This window comes from Capra hircus, chromosome 19 (assembly GCF_001704415.2).
Source record: "Capra hircus breed San Clemente chromosome 19, ASM170441v1, whole genome shotgun sequence".
Classification (NCBI taxonomy): domain Eukaryota; kingdom Metazoa; phylum Chordata; class Mammalia; order Artiodactyla; family Bovidae; genus Capra; species Capra hircus.
This window is the reverse complement of record NC_030826.1, coordinates 23,186,246-23,205,317: the sequence shown is the minus strand read 5'-3', so window position 1 is coordinate 23,205,317 and position 19,072 is coordinate 23,186,246. Positions and strand designations below refer to the sequence as shown.

Genomic DNA, 19,072 nt, shown 5'->3' with positions numbered 1-19,072 from the left:
GAAGGTCCTACAGTCTGCAGAGACCCTGTTTCTGAGGGTGTTGCCATGCCTCTAATTGATTTGTGTTTCCCATAATCATGTGTACTACATGGATAGAAAGGAGGAAAATACCATATGATTGTACTGCTCCCATTAGTGTGGTCCTGTGATGGAGCAAAACTGACTCAAATATGGCTTTTGATTAGAAAACAGATGGGTTCAGCTCTGTCCTGTGAACCAGAATAAATTTGTTGCCCAGTCCTCGAAGCAATTTATGTTCTTGGAATCAGTCTCCCAAACAGTGACAGATGTGAGGACATTGAGCTGTCAGGAACTTAATGAAGGGAAACTGAGATCCCTAACCAGTTCCAGAGGACAGTTAAGGCTACTCCTTTTTAAAAGCTAATTATTTCGGACAACACACCTGTCATTAAGCAACGTAAGGTACTCAGAGAGAGTTATTTGTCTTGCTTGACTTATCACCCTGCCAAGTGTTGTTGAAATGATGGATAATGTGCTGGTTCAAACTGAAAGGACTTTCAGCCCTGGGATTTAGCTTTGTGACATAAGAATTTTTTGAAATTGTGGTAAAATACACATAATGTAAAATTTGCCTTCGTAACCATTTTATTAAGTGTACAGTTCAGTAGCATTAAGTACATTCATATAGTTGTGCTGCTAACCTCCAGAACTCTTTCTTTTTGTAAAACTAAAAAACTAAACTAGAAAAATTCTGTACCTATTAACAACTGCTCCCTATTCTCTCTCTTCCCATAGTGGTTCCCCTGGCAACCACTACTTTTCTTTCTGTCTCTCTGAATTTGACTGTTCTAGGTACCTCATATAAATGGAATCATATATGATTTATGACTGGCATCTTTTACTTAGCATCATGTCATTGATATGCATCCATCTTATAGCAGGTTTCAGAATTTCCTTCCTTTTTAGGGCTGAATAATATTAATAGTCCTTTATGTGTATATACTACATTTTGTTTATCCATTCATCTGTTGATGGACACTTGGGTTACTTCCATGTTTTGGCTGTTGTGGATAATGTTGCTAGGAACATGAATGTGCAAATATTTCTTAAGACCTGACTTTAAATTCAGAACTAGAATTCCTAATTTTGGACTTACAGGCATTTAAAGTTGTTTATTTTAGTAGAAGGCCAATTCCAAAGTCAACACATACCCTGATTTGTTAAATGTGATTTTATTTAAACATGGAAGGCAATTGCATGATCTGCCTCTCAGAAAATTGACACAATATTAAAGCCAAAGGTTAATATATTTTTACCTTAATCGATTTCTTTAATGATACATTAGGGTGTGAGGAAGAAAGAGACTTAAATTATACTGGGTATTAAGAAGAGTGTGAGTAAGTAAATTAAACTAGAAGAAAGTAACAGCACTGAAACTCATGACAGCTGGTAAACAGGGCCATGTGGCCACTTCAGTGTCTGTCAGCTTTTGAGGGAACTGGAGCCACTCAGGAAAATGGGGAAGGTCATTTTCAGGGGCCTTTTAATCAGTAAATTTCTATTATTTCCAAAGTTCCATTTGACCTACAAAAAGTATGTTGTAAAGGAACACCATTCTAAGGGAGAGAAATTGGTCAATATATTCCAAGTCTGCCTGTACCTGGCTCTGTGGCTGCCCTCAGATTGAATGAAAGGTGAATGTTTGCTGTGAAGGGTAAATTGCTAGTGCCAGATGATTAGATAGCATCACCAACTCAGTGGACGTGAGTTTGAGCAAGCTCCGGGAGATGGTGAAGGACAGGGAAGCCTGGCGTGCTGCAGTCCATGGGGTTGCAAAGAGTCAGACATGACTGAAGGACCGAAAACAACAAATTATGTTTCTAAAGAGTCAACCATTTCAAGATTGGTGTCATATGTGGGAAAAGTTACCAGGTACAGTCCACTTAAAGAAAGGGTTTCAGCAGTCTTGTCTGCTCTGTTAGGACTCGGGCAGGTTCAGAGGGAAGATAAAAGGAAGAAAGGTATCAGTTCACGTCCTCTTGCTTATTTTTATTGTTGACATAAAGTTTATACCACTATGCAACTCTCAAATTTTAAATTGCTGTGGAAACTGCATATTTTGAAGCTATGAAAAAATGAGAGATTAAACATAAGTATTTAAACTCCACCATCTTCTTCTTAACCCTCTTCTTGTTCCCAAAGAAGTGCAGAAATTAAGCCAAATGTGTAACATTGCAGGGTGAAATAAGTTGTACTTGTTGGACTGACCTTCAGTGGTGGCTCTCCAGGTACCTCACCTGAGCCACGCTCGGCAGCAACTGCAGTTTTGTATCTGAAGGAATTTTGCAGCTGGGAGGCCCTTGGGAGAGAAGGTTATCCAGCCTCTTAGATGTACAGGTTAGAAATCTGGGCCCTAGATCTTCTAATTCTGCTCTCGTCCCCTTTCCACCACCCCACGCAGCCGCTGTAGCCCACCCTGCAGTTAGACTTCTAAGTGCACAGCCTTTTCTTTACTGTTGAGATATAATTGACATATTGTCATTATTAGACAGCCTTTTTATTGTTGATGAAGATTTACAAGTGCTTGTCATCTTTGCCTTTCATTCTTTGTGCCTGTGACTTGAGCTAACTTAATAGCATTTTCCTTTTTAGAGACTCACTTACCTAACCTAAATAAATCAGCAGACTTTATCAAACTCCTCATGGCCTGGGTTCCACTCTTATTACTGACTGTAACTGACACCCTTTATGGCAGTGATTCTCTGATTTTTCCAGGAACCAGAGTTACGAAGTTCCAACTTAGTGCTGGTTTAACTCCCCATTTTTGCTTTTTCCTTTCCATCCGCTGCCCTCTGCCATATGGTGGGGACTTCTTGGATATGGGTAAAATCCACATATCTGGTGATCATCACCAGGTGCTGGGTAATAAATTTAACAATCTGGGCCTTTTGGAATGTGGTTCTTTGAATTTTAAAAGTTGTTTTCTCATTGATAAAGTGAAATGATGATAGCTACATTGTGCCTCATGGGGTAGTCATATAATTAAATAAATATATATCTGACGTAACTAATAATAATAATAGTAAATAATAATAATGAATAGTAAATAGGGTAATTTTAACTCTTGTCCTTTTTAGTGACCCAGCAGATTTAACTGCTGTGGTCTGCTATATTGAAAGGAAACATTAAAAGTACTTTGTTACTTTATTCTAATGTGGAGCCAGCCTCCTTTTCTGGTTTTAAAAACTAGATGCTAGTATAGTTACAAGGTTCTATATACCTGGTAGTTGCAAGGAACAACTGTAAATTTCATAGCTGACCTTGTAGTTAATTTTCCAGCTGATAGACTGTTTGGTTCTACTGTAAACTTTCTACACACTTGCCTTTATAAAAGTGTAAGCCACTTCATTTTCCTTATCTGTAAGCTGAGAAATACCTTTTATGGTATTAAATGTTAAAAGAACAGGGAGACAGCTCAAGCAAAATATGGGACAATATAGTGCAAGGTTAGGATGAATAATGATGATGATGGATTGTAACACATTGAATAAGGTAAACAAATGAAGTACATAAGGGATAAAGGGAAAGCTCTTTATTACATTAGAATGCCAACTAATACATGTAGAAAGAATAATCAAGTTAGAAAAATCACCATTTTGCAATCATTATAGTAATTGATTCATGGAGGAGTCAACAATGGAGAATTTGTAGAGAAGGTATTTTTCATAGTTTCAAAGTATTTCCCTAATCACAAAGCATTTCTCAATGACAAAGAAATACATAGTAACTTTATAGTGGAGAGATTGAGGGTTACCACCTTGACCAGATGATCACCGTGTGATACAAGTTGCCTAGAAGGACACACAGCATCTCTTTATTCTTCCGGCCCAAAATGTTTAACCTGAATCTGACTAAGGATAATTTCAGACATGCCAAACTTGAGAGATTTTGTAAGACAATTTTTGAAAAATTTTAAGGTCATGAATGTTAAAAAAAAAAAAAAAAGACCGCAGAACTGTTCCAGATTGAAAGAGACTAAAGAGACTTGACACGTAAATGAAATGCATGATCCTAGATTGGATCTTATATCAGGGGAGAAAATTGACATGAAGGACGTTACTGGGATAATTGGCGAAATTTGAGTATGGACCATATTCCAGATAATAGTACTATATGAGTGTTAAATTTTCATAATTTGATCGTTGTTCTGTGGTTATAAGAGAGAATGCCCTTGTTTTTAAAATGTACATGCCAAAATATTTAAGGTTCGGGGCATGATAATATCTGTAGCTAACTCTCAAATGGTTTAGAAAAAACACACACAGCAAGCAAATGGGGGAAAGTGCAGTGAATCGAGGTAAACAGTATGCTGGAATTATTTGCACTAATCTTGCAGTTCCTGTACGTTTGAAATAATTTCAAAATAATGTTTCTGGAAACCTGCTGTCCCAAAAGAATTACTAAATGCTGTAATGAGTGGAGTGCTACCTTCATCATTAAAATAGTATAATGGGTTCAAAGTCTCTTGGGTAGCTAGATCATCCTTTTCTTTCTTTTTTTTTTTTGCTACTTACATTTTGATTAGTTGTCACAAGATGCCTGTTGAGAGTAGTTAGGATCTAATGGGCAGACATGTTTTTAAAAAGTGAAGCTAAGGAAGAGTTTGCATGCCACAACTAAAGATCCTGTGAGCTGCAACTAAGACTTGACACAGCCAAATAAATGATTTTTTAAGTGAAGCTAAGGGACTTCCTAGCAGGCCAGTGGTTAAGATATCACGCTTCTGCTCACTGCAGAGGGTGCAGGTTTGATCCCTGGTTGGGGATGTTCCTCATGCCACACCATGCAGCCTGAATGGAAAAAAAAAAGATTCATGATACAGTATTTAGGTTACAGTTCAGTTCAGTTCAGTCACTCAGTCGTGTCTGACTCTCTGTGACCCCATTGACTGCAGCATGCCAGGCTTCTCTGTCTATTACCAACTCCCAGAGCTTGCTCAGACTCATGTTCATTGAGTCAGTGATGCCATCCAGCCATCTCATTCTCTCTTGTCCTCTTTTCCTCCTGCCTTCAGTCTTTCCCAGCATCAGGGTCTTTTCTAATGAGTCAGTTCTTCGCATCAGGTGGCCAAAGTATTGGAGTTTCAGCTTTAGCATCAGTCCTTCCAGTGAATATTCAGAATTGATTTCCTTCAAGACTGATTGGTTTGATCTCCTTCCAGTCCAAGGGACTCTCAAGAAATCTTCTCCAACACCACAGTTCAAAAGCATCAATTCTTCGGCGCTCAGCTTTCTTTATAGTCCAACTCTTATATCCATACATGGCTACTGGAAAAACCATAGCTTTGACTAGACGGACCTTTGTTGGCAAAGTCTCTGCTTTTTAATATGCTGTCTAGGTTTGTCATAGCTTTTCTTCCAAGGAACAAGCATCTTTTAATTTCATGGCTGCAGTCACCATCTGCATTGACTTTGGAGCCAAGAAAATAAAATCTGTCACTGTTTCCATTGTTTGCCCATGTATTTGCCATTTATTGATAGGAGCACCTGCCATGATCTTCGTTTTTTGAATGTTGAGTTTTAAGCCAACTTATTTACTCTTTTTCACTTTCATCAAGAGGCTCTTCAGTTCTTCGCTTTCTGCCATAAGGGTGGTGTCATCTGTGTATCTGTTTCAGTTCAGTCGCTCAGTCGTGTCCAACTCTGCGACCCCATGATTCACAGCACGCCAGGCCTCCCTGTCCATCACCAACTCCCGGAGTTAACTCAAACTCATGTCCATCGAGTCAGTGATGCCATCCAGCCATCTCATCCTCTGTTGGCCCCTTCTCCTCCTGCCCCCAATCCCTCCCAGCATCAGAGTCTTTTCCAGTGAGTCAACTCTTCGTATGAGGTGGCCAAAGTATTGGAGTTTCAGCTTCAGCATCAGCCCTTCCAGTGAACACCCAGGACTGATCTCCTTTAGGATGGACTGGTTGGACCTTCTTGCAGTCCAGGGGACTCTCAAGAGTCTTCTCCAACACCACAGTTCAAAAGCATCAGTTCTTTGGCGCTTAGCTTTCTTTATAGTCCAACTCTCACATCCATACATGACCACTGGAAAAGCCATAGCTTTGACTAGACGGACCTTTGTTGGCAAAGTAATGTCTCTGCTTTTGAATATGCTATCTAGGTTGGTCATAACTTTCCTTCCAAGGAGTAAGCGTCTTTTAATTTCATAGCTGCAGTCACCATCTGCAGTGATTTTGGAGCCCAAAAAAATAAAGTCTGACACTGTTTCCACTGTTTCCCCATCTATTTCCCATGAAGTGATGGGACCAGATGCCATGATTTTCGTTTTCTGAATGTTGAGCTTTAAGCCAACTTTTTCACTCTCCTGTTTCACTTTCATCAAGAGGCTTTTTTTAGTTCCTTTTCACTTTCTGCCATAAGGGTGGTATCGTCTGCATATCTGAGGTTATTGATATTTCTCCTGGCAATCTTGATTCCAGCTTATGCTTCTTGCAGCCCGATGTTTCTCATGATGTACTTGCATATAAGTTAAGTAAGCGGGGTGACAATATACAGCTTTGCTGTACTCCTTTCCTGATTTGGAACTAGTCTGTTGTTCCATGTCCAGTTCTAACTGTTGCTTCTTGACCTGCGTATGAATTTCTCAGAGGCAGGTCAGGTGGTCTGGTATTTCCTTCTCTTTCAGAATTTTCCACAGTTTATTGTGATCCACACAGTCAAAAGCTTTGGTGTAATCAGTAAAGCAGAAGTAGATTTTTTTTCTGGAACTCTCTTGCTTTTCCTATGATCCAACAGATGTTGGCAATTTCATCTCTAGTTCCTTTGCCTTTTCTAAATCCAGCTTGAACATCTGGAAATTCTCAGTTCACGTTTTGTTGAAGCCTGGCTTGGAGAGTTTTGAGCATTACTTTACTAGTGTATAAAAGTTGTATGGTAGTTTAAGCATTCTTTTGCATTGCCTTCCTTTGGGATTAGGATGAAAACTGACCTTTTCCAGTCCTGTGGCCACTGCTGAGTTTTCCACATTTGCTGGTGTATTGAGTGCAGCACTTTCACAGCATCATCTTTCAGGATTTGAAATAGCTCAACTGGAATTCCATCACCTCCACTAGCTTTGTTTGTAGTGATGGTTCCTAAGGCCCACTTGACTTCGCATTCCAGGATGTCTGGTTCTAGGTGAGTGATCACACCATTGTGGTTATCTGGGTGGGACATTAGAATCTTTTTTATATAGTTCTTCTGTGTATTCTTGTATTCATAGTGTATTCGCAGTGGAGAGTTCTGACAAAGCGTGGTCCGCTGGAGAAGGGAATGGCAAACCACTTCAGTATTCTTGCCTTGAGAACCCCATTTAAGTTACAGTAAGGGTTAAAAGAAATATGAACTCTGCCAAGCTTATATTAAGTACCAATGACATATTCCAAGCCTTGTCAAATGTGTTAGTTGCTCAGTCATGTCTGACTCTGCGGCCCCAAAGATTATAGCCTGCCGGGTTCCTCTGTCTATGGAATTCTCCAGGCAGGAATACTGGAGTGGGTTGCCATTCCCTTGTCCAGGGATCTTCCCAACCCAGGGATCGAACCTGCGTCTCCTGTGTCTCCTGCATTGGTAGGCAGATTCTTTACCATCTGAGTCATCAGGGAAGTTCTATGAGCCTTAGTTGTCTAAATATTTGCTTCCTTTCATCACCTGAGGAGGTTTGTAACATCTTTCTTTTCTCTCTGCTGTTGAACTTCTCTTGGCTTCTGGTGATTCTCATCTCATGTCTCAAGGACACGGATGCAACTAGAGAGTACTTCAACTAAGTGGAGTAAGTCAGAAAGACAAACACCGTATGATATCACTTATATGTGAAACCTAAAATATGGCGCAGACGAACCTACTTGGGAAACAGAAACAGACTCACAGACACAGAGAACAGGACAGTGGTTGTCATGGGGCAGGAGGGTGGAAGAGGAATGGAGTCGGAGTTTCGGGGTAGTAGATGCCAACTATTACAAAGCAGATAAACAACAAAATACCACTGTATAGCACAGGACACTATAGTCAGTATCCTGGGATAAACCACAATGAAAATAGTATAAAAAAGAATATATATGTATATAACTGAGTCACTTTGCTGTACTGCAGAAATTAAGACATTGTAAATCAACTACACTTCAATGAAAAAAATTTTTTAATCTGTTCAGGAATGCTAATTTTAAAGGAAAGGTATTAACTTATTTTATACTGTTACTGTGTAAGCACGAATTGCTTTTAATTTCTCCATCTTACTCCTAACTTACGAAAGGCTTTAAATTCCTGCTTAATGGTTTCTCCATTTATACACTGCCTTCTTAAAGGGACCATATTTTTTTTCTTCCAAACCTTGTAAAGCTGCCAAATGAAATAGATTAGGCTCTAAGTAAATTTACCCAGGTTTGTTTAAAGTAGTTTAGGTAGAACAACTATTTATTTGTGTTTTCAAATCTGGAAGAGGATTGATGATATAAAAATAAGGATTGTTACCTGTTCTTGAACCCATAAACAATAAAAACAAAGTACTGGTTAATGTATACTACTTCTAAAGCAGTATAATAGTATTTATCATGCTTTTATAATTAAGATTTTCATTTATATTACTTAATGTAAGAAGAACCATATGAAATTGCCAATCTTCAACCATTTTCAACTTATAAAAATGGCAAAAAAAAAAAAAAGAACAATTTATAAGTTTAACCTGGCATGTGATTTTAGAGGCTCTTAAATCCGCTTGAGTTTTAGTGACTATAAATTCACCTTCACAGTAGATACTTGCAGAGAAGGCAATGGCAACCCACTCCAGTACTCTTGCCTGGAAAATCCCATGGACGGAGGAGCCTGGTAGGCTGCAGTCCATGGGGTCGAGAAGAGTTGGACACGACTGAGCGACTTCACTTTCACTTTTCACTTCCATGCATTGGAGAAGGAAATGGCAACCCACTCCAGTGTTCTTGCCTGGAGAATCCCAGGGACGGCAGAGCCTGGTGGGCTGCCGTCTCTGGGGTCGCACAGAGTCGTACATGACTGAAGCAACTTAGCAGCAGCAGCAGCAATAGCTACTTTGCATATAAACAAGTAAATGTTGAGTGTGCATCCCCTTAGTCTGAGGTTTCTCTTTAAAAATAATGTGCAGTTGGATGAACTTCAAATGACACAGGAATAATTATGATGCTTGGTGAAAAAAGGAGGATACAGATTATGTATTGCTAGTGTAACTAAGCTGTGTTATAAAGCCAGAACTATGCAAAGCATTACTGCATTGTTTACTAGTTTTTATGTCTGAAGATACAAGCTAGATCATATTCAAGTTTGTATATTTAAATAAGCTTTATTGAGGTATAACTTGCATATGGTTACTTTCTCCAATTCAGGTGTATGATTTGTTGCATCTTGACAAATGTATACATCACCACCACCATAGTCAAGATATAAAACATTTCTGTCACTATGAAAAAGTTCCCTAGTGGCTCTTTGCAGTCTCTTCCTACCCTATCTAACCTCTAGTCATCACTGGTTTTTCTATCACAGTAGTTTTGCCTGTTGTAGACTTTTAAATAAATGGATTTTTGTGTCTAGCTTTGTATTGTAAATATTTTTAATTTTCTATGTATTATGAGGTTTTGACTGTTCTCGCTAGGGGAGATTGCCCCTCCCTGGGCTCACCAATTCTTAGATACAGCAAAGGACCCAGCCTTAGTGAGCCTTGGATCTGCAAGGCAGAGAGATCCCTACTCTATCTGCCCCCTCAGCCCGGGAAGCCATCTTCCTTTGCCTGATCATCCCAGGGCCAGATGCTAGGTGCCTGGGGACCCCTTCACAGCCCAGAGCCCTTGGAGGTTATTCACATTAGCTGATCCTAAACTGTACCCCATGCCTTGCCTTGCCTGTCCTGAGAAAACCCCAATAGAGGCCGTGGCCTAAGCACTCCCTTCACTCCTATTTGCCTCCGGACCACCCTAGTGTCTTCTTCATGTGACCCTGTATGGCGATTTCTGCTTGTCTCTAGGATTTGTTAGTACAGTAAACTTTTCTCCTGAGGCTGTTTCCTCGTTACTGTAAATGACCCAATGCAAAACAGACTTTCATGTAACATGCATTGTATCCATAGTGTCTCCCTTTGTATTGCTTAGTGTGCCATTGTGTGAATCTACCAGAATTGGTTAATCCACTCACCAGTTGATGGATGTTTGGACCCTTTTCAGGTTTTGGCTAGTATGGATAACACCGCTGTGAACATTTGCAAACAAGTCTGCGTGGACTTAAGTTTTCCTCTATCTTCAGTAAATACCTGGGAATAGGATTCCTGAGTCAGGTTGCCAGGCTGTTCTCAAGTGGCTGTACTGTTTCCCATTCTCACTAGCCCTGTATGAGAGTTCCAGCCGACTCCATTTGATGTTGCCATTACTTTAAAATGTATCCATTCTATTGGTTTTATAGTGATACATTGTTTTAGTTTTAAGTTGCATTTTCCTGATGACCAGTGATGTGGGGCATCTTTGCATGTGCTTGTTGGTCATTCTTGTCTCTCTCTCTCTTTTGTGTTAGACTTTTATTTATATATATATATATATATATATATATATATATAATGGATTCTAGTTGATTTACAATGTTGTGTTAATTTCAGGTGTACATGGTTTATTTCTTAGAGTAGTTTAAGGTACAGCAAAATTGAGGGGAAATTACAGAGTTCCCATTTACTCCTGCCCCTATACCTCCTCAACACTCAGTATCCCTCACCAGAGTGGGACATTTGTTAAAATTGATGAGCCTACTTCGACACTTTGTTACCACCCAGAGTCCATTGTTTACATTTGGATTTATCCTGGTGTTGTATATTCTGTGAGTTTGGACACATGTATATTTACGTTTATGCATCATTATAATATACATAATATTTCTACTGCCTTAAAAAATCCTCTGTGCTCTACCTGTTCACCATCCCTCCCAACTACTGATCTTTTACCATCTCTATAGTTTTGCCTTTTCCAGATGCTGTGTAGTTGGAATTGTGCACTATGTAGCATTTTCAGATTGGCTTCTTTACCTTAGGAATGTGTGTATGTTTTCTCCATGTCTTTTCATGGCTTAACAGCTCATTTCTTTTTAGTGCCAAATAAAAGGCAATGGCACCCCACTCCAGTACTCTTGCCTGGAAAATCCCATGGACGGAGGAGCCTGGTAGGCTGCAGTCCATGGGGTCGCTAAGAGTTGGACTGAGCGACTTCACTTTCACTTTTCACTTTCATGCATTGGAGAAGGAAATGGCAGCCCACTCCAGTGTTCTTGCCTGGAGAATCCCAAGGACAGGGGAGCCTGGTGGGCTCCCGTCTATTGGGTCACACAGAGTTGGACACGACTGAAGCGACTTAGCAGCAGCAGCAATATTACATTGTCTGAACATACCACAGTTTATTTATCCATTCACCTGCTGAAGGGCATCTTGATTGCTTCCAAGTTTTGACAGTTATGAGCAAAGCTGCTATAGACATCAGTGTGCATATATTTGTGCGGACGTAAGTTTTCAGCTTCTTTGAGTAAATGCCAAGCAGCACGATTGCTGGATCGCATGGTAAGAGTATATTTGGAAGTGGCTTGACCTTTTTTGTCTTTGAACTGACAGAATGAGAGTTTCTATTGCCCTGCATACTCACCAGCATTTGGTGTTGTGTCCTGGATTTTTGCCATTCTGATAGGTGTGTAGGGGTATCTTGTTAGTTTCTGTTTCCTTGATGACATATGATATGGAGCGTCTTTTCAAATGCCTGTTTGTCATCTGTATTTCTTCTTTGATGGGTATCTTGTTAGGGTCTTTGGCTCATTTTAATCAGATTGGTTGTTTTTATATTGTTGATTTATAAGTGTTCTTTGTATATTTCAGATAACAGATAGGTGTTCTGTATTTTCTCCCAGTCTGTGACTTGTCTTTTCACGCTCTTGACATATCTTTCACAAAGTTTAATGACGTCGAGATTGTCAAGTATTTCTTTCATGGATCCTCCCTTTGGTGTTCGTATCTAAATCATTGTTACTGCCAAATCCAAGGTCATCTAGATTTTCTCTTATATTATTGTCTAGGTTTTATGCTTTACATTTAGGTCTGTGATCCATTTTGAGTTAATTTTTGTAAGTAATACAAGGTTTGTGTATAGTTTTGGGTTCTGGGGTTTTTTTTTGCATATGATGTCCAGTTCCAGCACCACTTGTTGAAAAGATTATCTTTGCACCTTTTCATTTCTGATATTAGGGATCTGTGTCCTCTCTTTTTGTTTTTTCTTTTCTCCTTAGCCTGGCTAGAGGCTTATTGAATTTATTGATCTTTTTAAAGGACCAACTTTTGACATAATTGATTTTTCTCTATTGATTTCCTGATTTCAATTTTTATTATTTCTTCTGTTTGCTTTGGATTTAATTTACTCTTTTAGCTTCCTGAGGTAGAAGCTTAGATGATTGATTTTAGATTTTTCTTTTCTTATGTATTCATTCAGTGCTATAAATTTCCCTCTAAGCACCGCTTTCACTACACAGACTTTAACAAATTGTATTTTCATTTTCATTTAGTTCAGAATGCTGTTTAATTTCTCTTGAGATAGCTTCTTTGACCCATGTGTTATATAGAAATGTGTTGTTTAATCTCCAAGTACTTGGGGATTTTCTAGCTCTCTTTCTGTTACTGAGTTCAAGTTTAATTCCCTTGTGGACTAAGAGCAGATGTTGTATGATTTTTATTCCTTTAAACTTTGTTAAGATGTATTTTAGGGCTCAGAGCAGTCTATCTTGGTGAATATTCTGTGTGATCTTGAGAAGATGAATAGTTTATATATGTCAGTTATATCCAGTTGATTGATGGTGTTGTTGAATTCAACTATGTCTTGTCTTATTTTTGCCAGCCAGATCTGTCCGTTCTGATAGAGGGTTATTGAAATTTCCATCTCTAAAAGAAGATTCATCTATTTCTTCTTGCAGCTCTATCAGTTTTTGCCTCATGTAGCTTGATGCTCTGTTAAGTACAAACACATTAAGGATTGTTACGTCGTCTTGGAGGACTGTCCCCATTTTAGCTTAGAATAATGCCCCTCTTTATTCTTGATAACTTGCCTTGCTCTGAAGTCAGCTGTGTCTGAAATAAGTATTTCACTTCTCTCTTCTTGCTTGCATAGTTTCTTAACACAAGTTGTATGTAATTCTTATTTATAGGTAAGGTGTATCTTTTTCTGGCTTCCTTGAGGATTTTTTTAATCTTTGATTTTATTAAAAGTCATACACCTAGGTGCAGTTTCTGAATATTTTTTTCTGCTCAGTGTTCTGTTAGCTTTCTGGATCTGTGGTTCAGTATCTAACCGAATTAGTTTGGGGAAATTCTCAGTCATTATTGTTTCAGGCATTTCTTCTGTTCTTTCCTCTTTCTTTTCCTTCTAGATTTCCATTACACAGATTTGACATCTTTTGTAGCTGTCCCACAGTTCCTGAATATTATATTCTGGTTGGTTTTTTTTTCCTGTTTTTCACTTTTGGCAGTTTCTATTGAGGTATCCCCAGGCTAAAGTCTTTGCTCAGCTGTGTCTAATCTACTAATCAGCCCATCAAAGGCCTTGTTCCTTTCCATTACAGCGTTTTTGATCTCTTTCATTTTTCTTCGGTTCTTAGAATCTCCTTCTGTCTGCTTACTTTACGCATCTGTTCTTACATGCTGTCTACTTTAGCCGTTAGGGCCCTTAGCATCTTAATCATAGTTATTATATTCCTAGTTTGATAACACCCAATATCCTTGCCATGTCTGGTTCTGATGGTTTCTCTGCCTGTCAGACTGTTAGAGGTTTTTTTTGCCTTTTAGTGTGTTTTATAATTAAAATAGGAAGACATGATGTCCTTGGTCAAAGGAACCGCTCTTACAGGTCTTCAGTAATGCCAAAGCATTCTGTAGTCCCCTGAGTAGGTTTTAGCCCTTCAGTGACCCTGTACCTCTGGGTTGTGATCTACACACATGCTTCTCAGTTTTTTCCCTGCTTTGGTGGGAAAGGATGCCTAGAGTGTGCTGGAGTTGGATGATATCCCTCCTCTGGGTCAGTCAGGATCTGATAGAACCCCAAGAGGTCAGACTCTGGCTAATTGGTTTCTCCTGGGGGCAGACTTTTTAAAGAACAGGATGCCCTAGTCTAATTCAAAATGGTTCCTTTTCCTCTCCCCCAGCCAGAAGCGTAAGGGAATTTTTCCTTTTACTCACTATGAGAACCTGGTCAAGCTCCCAGATAATATTTACAAAAGCATGGGGTCCCTGATGAGTGGGTACCCCTGGAGTTTTTATTTCTCAGACTCGTCAGTGCTGAGTCTCTGGCAAGTTGTCAGTTTCAGCGCAGGTTTCTCTACCTCAGCACTGGTTGTTCCTATGGAGATGTTTGCTGGTGGGTTTCTGCTTTAGTAAGTTGTTGCTTCTTTGTATTTGTCTGCCTGTCTCCCAATTTTAGAGGCCCTATGAGTACTTCTGTCATGGATTTAAGAAGAGTTGATTTTTAGTTTGTTCAGCTCTTGTTAAGACACAGTGGTGACTTGCTGCTTCTTACATGGCTTATGGGATCTTAGGTCCCCAAGCAAGGATTGAACCTTGGGCCCTTGGCAGTGAGAGCATGGAGTCCTAACCACTGGACCACCAGGGAGTTCCTCCTTTCTGTCCTTTAAAGATGTTGTTCTGTTGTCTTCTGGTCTGCATTATTTCTGATGAGAGGTTGATATTAAATATTTATGTTTCTCTTTCTTCTTTTGAAGAAAAAGTCTCTACCCTCTCCCTGATTTTAAGATTTCCTTTTTGTCTCTGCTTTTTGGCACTTTGATTATGAAGTGCCTTAGTGTGGTTTGGTTTGGTTTAATTTTTATCTTACCTTTTATAGTTGACTAAGTGTTGTGTTAGTTTCATGTGTGCAGCAAAAAGATTCCATTATACATATCATTATACATATCATATACATACATATCATATCCTTTTTAAATTATTTTCCCATTTAGGTTGTTACAGAGTATTGAGCAAAGGTCTTTGTGCTATGCAGTGGGTCCTTGTTAGTTATGTATTTTAAATATATAATATGGTTTTATGTTTCTAATGTGTGAAGTTCATTGAACTTATATATGTTTATAGTTTTTATCAGTTTGGGAAAAATTTTGATCTTTTTTTCCAAATACTTTTTGTCCCCCATTTGTCTCTTTTTTGAAACTCAAATTGTGTGTACAGCTTGATACTGTCCCATTGGTCACTGGTGCTATGTTATTTTTTTCATCTTTTTCTTTTTTTCCCCCTCTGTGCTTTATTTCAGATTTTTTTTTTCCTGTGTCTTCAGGTTCATACATCTTTTCTTTTGCAGAGTCTAATATGCTGTTAATCCAATCCAGTGAATTTTTTATTTGAGATATTGTAATTTTCATGTCTTACAGTTTTGTTTGGTTAGTTTTTATACCTTCCCTCTTTGCCTTATCATGTCTATGTTTTATTATGGGACATATTTCTAATAGCTGTTTTGATGTCCTCGTCTACTAATTCCATCATCTTATTTCTTCGTCTGTTTCTAATGATTGATTTTTAAATCCTGGTTGTGAGTCATTTTCCTGCTTCTTTAATATCTGGTAGTTTTTTTTACTAAATGCTGGACATTGTGTATCTGATGTGTGGGGGTGCTCTGTTTCATTGTATTCCTTTAATGAGTTTTGGACTTTGTTTTACTGCTTACTTAGATTACTTGTGACCAGTTGGATCCTTTTTCAGGTCGTGTTTTTGTAAGCTTTATTAGTGCAGATACAGAACAGCCTCTCGCCCCGTTAAAAGCAGCATCCTTTTCAGGATTCTTCTACTTGCTGCTTTTTTTAACAAGGGCTTTCTGCTGTAGATAGTAGAACCACAAACTAGCTGTCTAACCACAAAACTAAGTCCTCGCTGTCTGGAATCCAGGAGTTTAGCTTACTGTTTTCTGAGAATTCTTTCCCCAGCCTCCACCCCCCACCACCCCCAACCTGCCCCCGCCCCCCCCCCATCCCCCTGCCCCGCAAGATCGTTATTCTGCAGAATATTCCAGGGAACTCCTCTGCAGACGTCCAGAATTCTCTCCCTGTGCAGCTCCTTCTCTTCTCTTTTGCTCTTCAAATTCTTACTGCCTCAGACTCTCTGAGCTCCAGTCTGTCTCAACAATTCAGCAGGATTTGGGGGTTCTATTTTAGTTTCCCTTCCCTGCATTGCAGCTTGGAAATTTCCGCCAGGCAGTAAGCTCTGGCAGTTGTGGGACTCACCTTGTTTTCTTCTCTGAGATCATAGGTCTTCACTGCAGTTGTCCAGTTCTGAAAAATCGTTTCATATATTTTGTCCAGTTTCCTTTTGGCAATTTTCTTACTAATTAATCTGTCATAGCCTGAAGCAGAAGCTCCGTATAAATTTTATACTTTGCAAACTTTCTAGAATAATCAGAAGAGATAAAGTCTGTCCTTTTATGTTTTAACCAGTTCGCTTCATCTTCAGACTCCCTCTCTTGGATTTGTACTTGCTATAGAGAAAACTGATTTCATGTTCTGTTGGAATTTTAGTGCAATATATATTCTTAAATTATTTGCAGGTGATTGCATATCTCAAAGTACAGGTCATGCTAGATTTTACAGTTTGTCTTAATATGTTGTAGGGGGGTGTGTATCCTTGTTTTTGTTATTTATTAACTAATTTCTGTCCCAGAGCTGAATGGCCTTCATTCTGAACATTATAAGTGATACCCCTCTCTCTTTCTACATACATATAGCCCTGAAATAATTGGAGAAACTAAGTGACTTTTTGTTTCAGTTGCTGTGGGTATGTTTTCCTTCTCTAGATTTATTCTCTGCCTAAATCCATTATATACGGTTCTTGTTTCTGTCACTTGTAACTTGACTCAGTATTTGTTTGCTACTCTTCTCATCTTGTTGGCTTGAGTAATGCTTGGTTTAAAAATGTAACCACATAAACAATGTTTGACTTGGCTGCTTTTTTTTTTCCCCCCAGATGGTATAGCTGTATGCTGGGAAAGAAATGCAGCCTGGCTCCTCTGAAGGAAGAACTTCGCATACAAGGGGTAAGGCTTGGTCATTACTATTCCAGCGTGAGCCACGTTCGATGGTGTAGAACACTTGCAGTATAGAATTTTCCTGTATACTAAAAAACCCTAACTGTGTTTTTTGTTTATTTTTGCTTGTCCATTGCTTGTTTAGTTTTTTTAATGATGTAATTTTGGGGCTAATAGGGACTTTTTGCAAATCATTAAAATAAGGCCTTTTTTTTTTTTTTTTAAGGCCTTAAAATGGAGACTACATAGCTGTGTCTAGCCAGGCTTTTCAGGCTCTCTTTCCTAAAAAAAGAAAACAAGAGAACGTTTGAATTGTTCTCTGAAGGGCTGCATTTTGAGTGTTTCATATATCTAACCTTGAAGCCGGAACTATAAATTGTCTCCCGTGTTTCATGGGAAGAAAAAAGCCTACAACTTTGTTGAGATGGCTGGACGGCATCACTGATGCAATGAACATGAACTTGGGCAAACTCCAGGAGATGGTGAGGGACAGGGGTGCCTGGTGTGCTGCAGTCCATGGGGTCACAAAGAGTCGGACATGACTGGGCGACTGGACAACAACGATTTACTCATTGGTTATTAGGCAGCTGGGCATAGCTGTTTTTGGATGTTAGCCTTTGTTAACTGATAAAAAGAAAGACCGACCTATAATTTTAAATGAGGCAGCAGCCAGAAACGTATTAGTGGAACTAATAGAATGATTCGATGCTGTGATTTTTGGTTTCAGGTTCCTAAAGTCACCTATACTGAATTCTGCCAGGGTCGGACAATGAGATGGGCTTTGGCTTGGAGTTTTTATGATGACGTAACAGTACCAGTAAGTTGAGACCTTGCTTTAGCTTTGCTGAAATCCAGTACATGGTGGGTTTTAGTAGGTCATAAATCAATTAAATCTGTACTGTCTTGTTTCCCTGAAGTTTGCCCCAAATGCTTACATCACAATGGAGAGTGGTTGTGTACCAGGCACAGTCCTGGAAGGCTGTCTGTGGTGACCATAAAACCTTTCTCTCTGAATCTGTGCAACTCAGTGATTCTGAATCAGGAAATGTAAATGAGTTGGAAATGCATCTTTTAGCAATTAAAAAATTCAAATACAAACACCTTGTGGGTATGATTTTTCTGTTGGACATTCCTGAAGAATTGAAACTGAAGTGTGTTCTCTTTTATCACTGCTGTTTTCCTAGAGTAGCTGTCTCCCAGGGTTCCTGTGGATGTAGAAATTGCCATTTGGGATTGCAGGCTTTTGATGTGTAAAACTCAGAGATCATTCGAGTAAAGGGTCCTGTCTTGACTTTCAGATGAGCACTGGAATATTGATGAGTTTTGAAGCTGGGTGATATAGTTCATTAGCTTATTTTGTCTACTTTGCATGTGCTTGACCGTGAACATTCTTCTGTAATTTTATGATCCACAAAATTCTCATTGTCCTCTGTGCTTGCTACTATATGCAAAAGAAAAATGTTTCTGAACTGGTTAGCCGGAATAATTTTTCTAGGCTACATAAGAGGTGGTAATCGAATAGCATCTGTTTGTTCTCACTTTTCCCCTGGAAGAAGGATTGACTTCTTGTTGCCTGGAGTGGTCCGCCTTAACGTTCATGCACACGTTGCTCAGCTTGAACTGCTGCTGCCCACAGTATTTATGGAGGCCTCATACCTGGTCTTGTTCACTGTCTCCAGTCCCCTGTCCACACCATAGGTTTGTCCTGGGTGCTCCTCTCCCAAGGTCTTGGCCACACTTTCTCTCCAGAGTCTCTTAAGTGTTGTCGTAACTGTGAGCCTCTTTCCTTCTCCTGTAGGGCAGAGGAGTAGAGATGTGTGGAAGTATGAGGGGGCCATTTGCAGATGTTTCTGAATACATGAGCTCAGATTTGAAACTGAGCCTTCCCTTCCTGTACTCTGCAGCTAGGTGTGCTGCTGGCTTGAAATAAGTTTTCCCAGTCAAGTCTGGATGGCCTGTCTGATGGAAGTCCAGACTTGCCTCTGTGCCTTGCAATAGGGTGTCCAGAGGTTA

The 19,072-nt window shown here is 39.3% G+C and overlaps 1 protein-coding gene across 1 annotated transcript in view; it reads left to right on the top strand.

The window, feature by feature from the left end:
• The window catches only part of METTL16 (methyltransferase like 16), a 65,253-nt gene that overhangs the window by 32,300 nt on the left and 13,881 nt on the right, over positions 1–19,072 (top strand). The window contains exons 7-8 of the mRNA XM_005693325.3: positions 16,999–17,068; positions 17,787–17,876. Of these exons, the coding sequence (XP_005693382.2) occupies positions 16,999–17,068; positions 17,787–17,876 (160 nt within the window). The remainder of the gene's footprint in view (positions 1–16,998; positions 17,069–17,786; positions 17,877–19,072) is intronic.